The 5,221-nt window shown below is 38.4% G+C and overlaps 1 protein-coding gene across 1 annotated transcript in view; it reads left to right on the top strand.

Annotated features, from left to right (window-relative positions):
• Positions 1-4,014, top strand: part of LOC136799395 (uncharacterized) — a gene marked incomplete at its 3' end in the record, with an annotated part of 14,864 nt that extends 10,850 nt beyond the window's left edge. The window contains exons 9-10 of the mRNA XM_067056108.1: positions 477-636; positions 3,903-4,014. Coding sequence (XP_066912209.1) covers positions 477-636; positions 3,903-4,014 — 272 coding nt within the window. The remainder of the gene's footprint in view (positions 1-476; positions 637-3,902) is intronic.
• Between the last annotated feature and the right edge of the window lie 1,207 nt (positions 4,015-5,221).

The raw sequence follows: 5,221 nt of genomic DNA, 5'->3' as shown, positions 1-5,221 counted from the left end.
GAAGATTTTAAGATAAGAAACTTTCAATGATAATGTGATGCAACTCTCAATGTTAACAAAATGCCAGCCCAAAAATATGTCCTTATGAAATTAATATACTCTTTTATTCTTACATCAGTTGAAACTATTTCGAATTGCATTTTAACAAGGATTTTCGGCAAAATTAAGTTTTTCAAAATCAACCAAACAGTCTCTTTCTGTTCTTATAAAGTTATAAATTGATGTTTTTTGCTTCCAATGATGGTACATCAAAGAAAAGCCGCTTTGAATAGATTTATAAAAGATTTCTACGACCATTTAGATCATTACCGAGACGTTTCCTCTCCATCTATATCTTTTTTACCTTCATGCATATACTACCGGGCCACTTAATCGCATACCATCCAGTCTATAAAAAGCTTTAAGTGGACCCCAGGCTACATCTGTATCAACAAAGATGAATCGATTCTGAAGCACTAAATTTGTCTTTCTTTTAGAATTTGTACTCCAAAAAGTGTATGTATTTCGGGAAATCAATTGGTAGTGGCCTCACGCAGTTTGATTGTGAAAAAGGAGACAAGACACGTATGGAACATGAATGTGATGTGGTCACACGTACCTTGAAGTTAAGAAGAAATGATCTGTGTTTGACCATGGGTATGAGCATACATTACATTCATGAAAATATTGTTGATTGGCACACAACGTTGTTTCAACGTTTATCTAATGTTCATAACGTCCACTTAACGTTAGATGAACGTTGAAACAACGTCGTGTGCCAGCTGGGTTGTAAAAATCGGCTAAATTGGTTACATGTTATAAGAATTTACAGTTCGATAATAACACCCCTTCTCACAGACCCACTGGGACCCCTTCCCACTGGAAAATTGTCCAAGATATCGTCCCCTGTAGAAATCATCCTTTAATTTTTGTCTCTACTGAAAATGATTGAATCCTCACTGCAAAATATTATGCTATTTTTCCCATCCCCACTGAATTTTCTGACTTGAAAACAAAAGAATGTGAATCCCCAGCCGTAAAAAATATGGAAATATAAATCCCTATCGAGATTCAGTCCGTTTTACCCCTACTGGCTGAAAAAAACCCCACCGGGTCGGATCTGTGAGAAGTGGGTGTATAGTAGCGGACATTTCCTCCAGGGGCCGTGACAAAAATTTCCACATAGGAATTTCTCTGACTCATTCGGAAAGCAAAATGTATTTAAAAGAGACTTTTTGAGAGGTGACGAACATCAAAATATTCTCCTTGTATGCAATGTCACGAGGACATATTCATTTAATGTTCATAGAGTTTGTCCAAGGTAAGATGAACGTTAAGACAATGGGACCAGGAGTGGCATTTAAGCGTACGGGGCCCTTCTATTCTCTTAATATCTCTATTAGTATGTAAACCTATTGTAAATTTTCTTGAAATTTAATTTGACGGTTTAATGGGCTTTTCCAGAAATAGTCTGCCCCCACCCCCAGGATATCGGATATCCAGGGGGTTAACGATTTTTGATCAAAATTGGATATACAGGGGGTTAAATATCTACAAGGGAGCGGATGAAGTATAAAGTGTCTTTTCAAGTAAAAAATATGATATCTAGGGGTAAGCATCTTTATAAGAGACGATATCCAGGGTGTTGAGTATATTTTTAAGAGTGGATATACTTCGATATTATTCGATACTTCGAAAAATCCTCAACAGTGGGGTAAATTCTTTTCTGGAAAAGCCAAATGCATTTTTGATAAAAAAAAACAGTTTAACCCTTTGAGTGCCAGGGTCCTTTTTTCTAAGTTTTTTTTTAAAAATTGCTAGTTCAAACTTTAAGGGCTTATATCTTCTGATCTAGAATGAATTAGAAGCTCGTATATAGCTCGTTGGATAGCTTAGAGTCTCCTCTTTCTTTTGGGCGCCTTCGGCGCCGCCCGATTTAGGAAGGGCGTGGTGGGCGGCGGCCAAGGGGGGGGGTAGGTTAGGGATTTAAAGCAGTCAGGCCCGCTGCGCGGACCTGACTGAACTGATGGAAAGGTGCCCAGTGGTAAAACTTCAAATCGACTCACTAGAAGACAGAATAAAGTAAAACAGGGCCAAATTTGGAGGTTCTTGGATCACTCGTTGACCAAAAATAGTCAAAAAAACGGTCAGAATCTCAAAAAAGTGAATTTTTTGTCAATTTTTTTTGCATTTTTTTGACTTTTTCGCTTAAAATCTCGCTGGAAAGACTCACTTTTGAAATTTTTTTTGCTTGACCATAAAGGACAATCTAATTCCTACGAGTTCGACCAAAAATAAACGATTTCTAAATCAAACTGGGCATTACAGGAGGGCTTCGCCCTTCTATATAGCCCATGTCGTATATATACGACATCGGCACTTAAAGGGTTAAACAAAGTGAAAAAAAAATTTGAAAATGTGATTTTTTGGTGTTTTTCAGCATTTTTGAGTGATTTTAGGCCAAAAATTGAGAAATTTAAGAAAAAAAAGTAATTTTTGCAATTTTTCTTTAACCCTTTGAGTGCCAGGGTCCTTTTTTCTAAGTTTTTTTTAAAAATTGCTAGTTCAAACTTTAAGGGCTTATATCTTCTGATCTAGAATGAATTAGAAGCTCGTATATAGCTCGTTGGATAGCTTAGGTCTCCTCTTCTTTTGGGCGCCTTCGGCGCCGCCCGATTTAGGAAGGGCGTGTGGGCGGCGGCCAAGGGGGGGGGGTAGGTTAGGGATTTAAAGCAGTCAGGCCCGCTGCGCGGACCTGACTGAACTGATGGAAAGGTGCCCAGTGGTAAAACTTCAAATCGACTCACTAGAAGACAGAATAAAGTAAAACAGGGCCAAATTTGGAGGTTCTTGGATCACTCGTTGACCAAAAATAGTCAAAAAACGGTCAGAATCTCAAAAAAGTGAATTTTTGTCAATTTTTTGCATTTTTTTGACTTTTTCGCTTAAAATCTCGCTGGAAAGACTCACTTTTGAATTTTTTTTGCTTGACCATAAAGGACAATCTAATTCCTACGAGTTCGACCAAAAATAACGATTTCTAAATCAAACTGGGCATTACAGGAGGGCTTCGCCCTTCTATATAGCCCATGTCGTATATATACGACATCGGCACTTAAAGGGTTAAACAAAGTGAAAAAAAAATTTGAAAATGTGATTTTTTGGTGTTTTTCAGCATTTTTGAGTGATTTTAGGCCAAAAATTGAGAAATTTAAGAAAAAAAAGTAATTTTTGCAATTTTTCTTTAACCCTTTGAGTGCCAGGGTCCTTTTTTCTAAGTTTTTTTTTAAAAATTGCTAGTTCAAACTTTAAGGGCTTATATCTTCTGATCTAGAATGAATTAGAAGCTCGTATATAGCTCGTTGGATAGCTTAGAGTCTCCTCTTTCTTTTGGGCGCCTTCGGCGCCGCCCGATTTAGGAAGGGCGTGGTGGGCGGCGGCCAAGGGGGGGGGGGTAGGTTAGGGATTTAAAGCAGTCAGGCCCGCTGCGCGGACCTGACTGAACTGATGGAAAGGTGCCCAGTGGTTAAAACTTCAAATCGACTCACTAGAAGACAGAATAAAGTAAACAGGGCCAAATTTGGAGGTTCTTGGATCACTCGTTGACCAAAAATAGTCAAAAAACGGTCAGAATCTCAAAAAAGTGAATTTTTGTCAATTTTTTGCATTTTTTTGACTTTTTCGCTTAAAATCTCGCTGGAAAGACTCACTTTTGAAATTTTTTTTGCTTGACCATAAAGGACAATCTAATTCCTACGAGTTCGACCAAAAATAACGATTTCTAAATCAAACTGGGCATTACAGGAGGGCTTCGCCCTTCTATATAGCCCATGTCGTATATATACGACATCGGCACTTAAAGGGTTAATGGTTCGTTTTATGAAACTAAGCTTCTTGATAAAGTTCTTTTTCTTCCCTTATAGCTCAAACATCCAACATTGGTCCTGGTTCGATTTCACATCACGGTTCAATGAAATGTATTCATTTAAACCCATCAAACCGTCTGGTCATCAGAACTGGCTGTGGCAGAAAAGAGTAAGTCCAAATCATTGATTTTAAAGCCCTGAAGGGGTTGGATCCGAAACTCCTACTCTCGGGTACCTAATAGCCGCCCCCAGCTAATTAATTTCGAAAACTTTCCACCAAGAACATTCTTCTTCCAACCCCCCCCCAGCTTATTAATTTTTCGAGAATTTGCTACCAAGGACATTCTTATTCCAACCCCCTCCCGCTTATTAATTTTATTAATCTTTTGTCCTAATTCTGCTGTATCACCCTCCTTCTCGTAAGTAAAAACTTTTTAGATAATCTAACCATGGCAAACGATAGGCCTTGACCCAATAAACATATATGGTATAAAATCAGGGGTTGTCAAAGCAAATATTTTGAGCTAGAATGCTAGGCAACCCCAGCCCAGACCCTGAATTTGGATTTTAAAAAAGCTTATCTTAGTCGGCCTTAATTTTAGTCGGTCTTAATTATTAGTCGGCCCTAATTTTAGTCACCTCCTCAAAATTTAGTCACTAAGGGCCGACTAATAACTAAGTTTTGGCCATTTCTAAATTTTTAGTCGGCCCAAATCTTAGTCGGTCCTAATTTTAGTCACCAAGCCTAAATTTAGTCACTTAGGGCCGACTAAGTTTTGGTCGATAAGGTATATGAATTGATTTGTATGAAGCGCAAAATTCATTTAAATTCTTTTTACTCATATCAGTGAATCCGACAACTTTTTTTTTCCTCCGAGTCTTTCTATACACCTTCTCGACCGTAGCCGCGTGGTCAGTCGCGTGCCACTTTATTATTTAATTTACCACCCTAAACTCGATCCAATCCTTTTTTACACTTTTTTCTATTGTCTTACAGTAAGGCGCGAAAAAAAAGACTCGGACGGTTTTAGGGTGGTAAAACCACTAACCTTTATATACTCTAGACCAAGCTTCTCAATCCCGGCCAAGCAAAAATCTTTGATCGGAGTTTTTTGAAAAGTGGTAACCTAATGGCGGCACTACTCAATAGTGGTGTAAATGCATCGAGAACGCTAGGTCTACTTTCCCTCATATATTTTTGTTGATGTAGCGCCGTTAGACATTTATAACATTGCAATGGCTTCTTCTCGGATATCGATTCCATAAAAAACTCCAATCAAAGATAGCGGATATAGCTTGGTCCAGGATATATAAAGCTCAGTGCTCAGTGGGTAAAACGGACAAAAAAATGCCCGCGCGGCAATTGGCGGCTACGG

Source organism: Clytia hemisphaerica, unplaced genomic scaffold (assembly GCF_902728285.1).
Source record: "Clytia hemisphaerica strain Z4C2 unplaced genomic scaffold, Clytia hemisphaerica genome assembly, whole genome shotgun sequence".
NCBI classification, from domain to species: domain Eukaryota; kingdom Metazoa; phylum Cnidaria; class Hydrozoa; order Leptothecata; family Clytiidae; genus Clytia; species Clytia hemisphaerica.
Note: the sequence above shows the minus strand (reverse complement) of the source record. Positions and strands in the feature narration are given on the sequence as shown.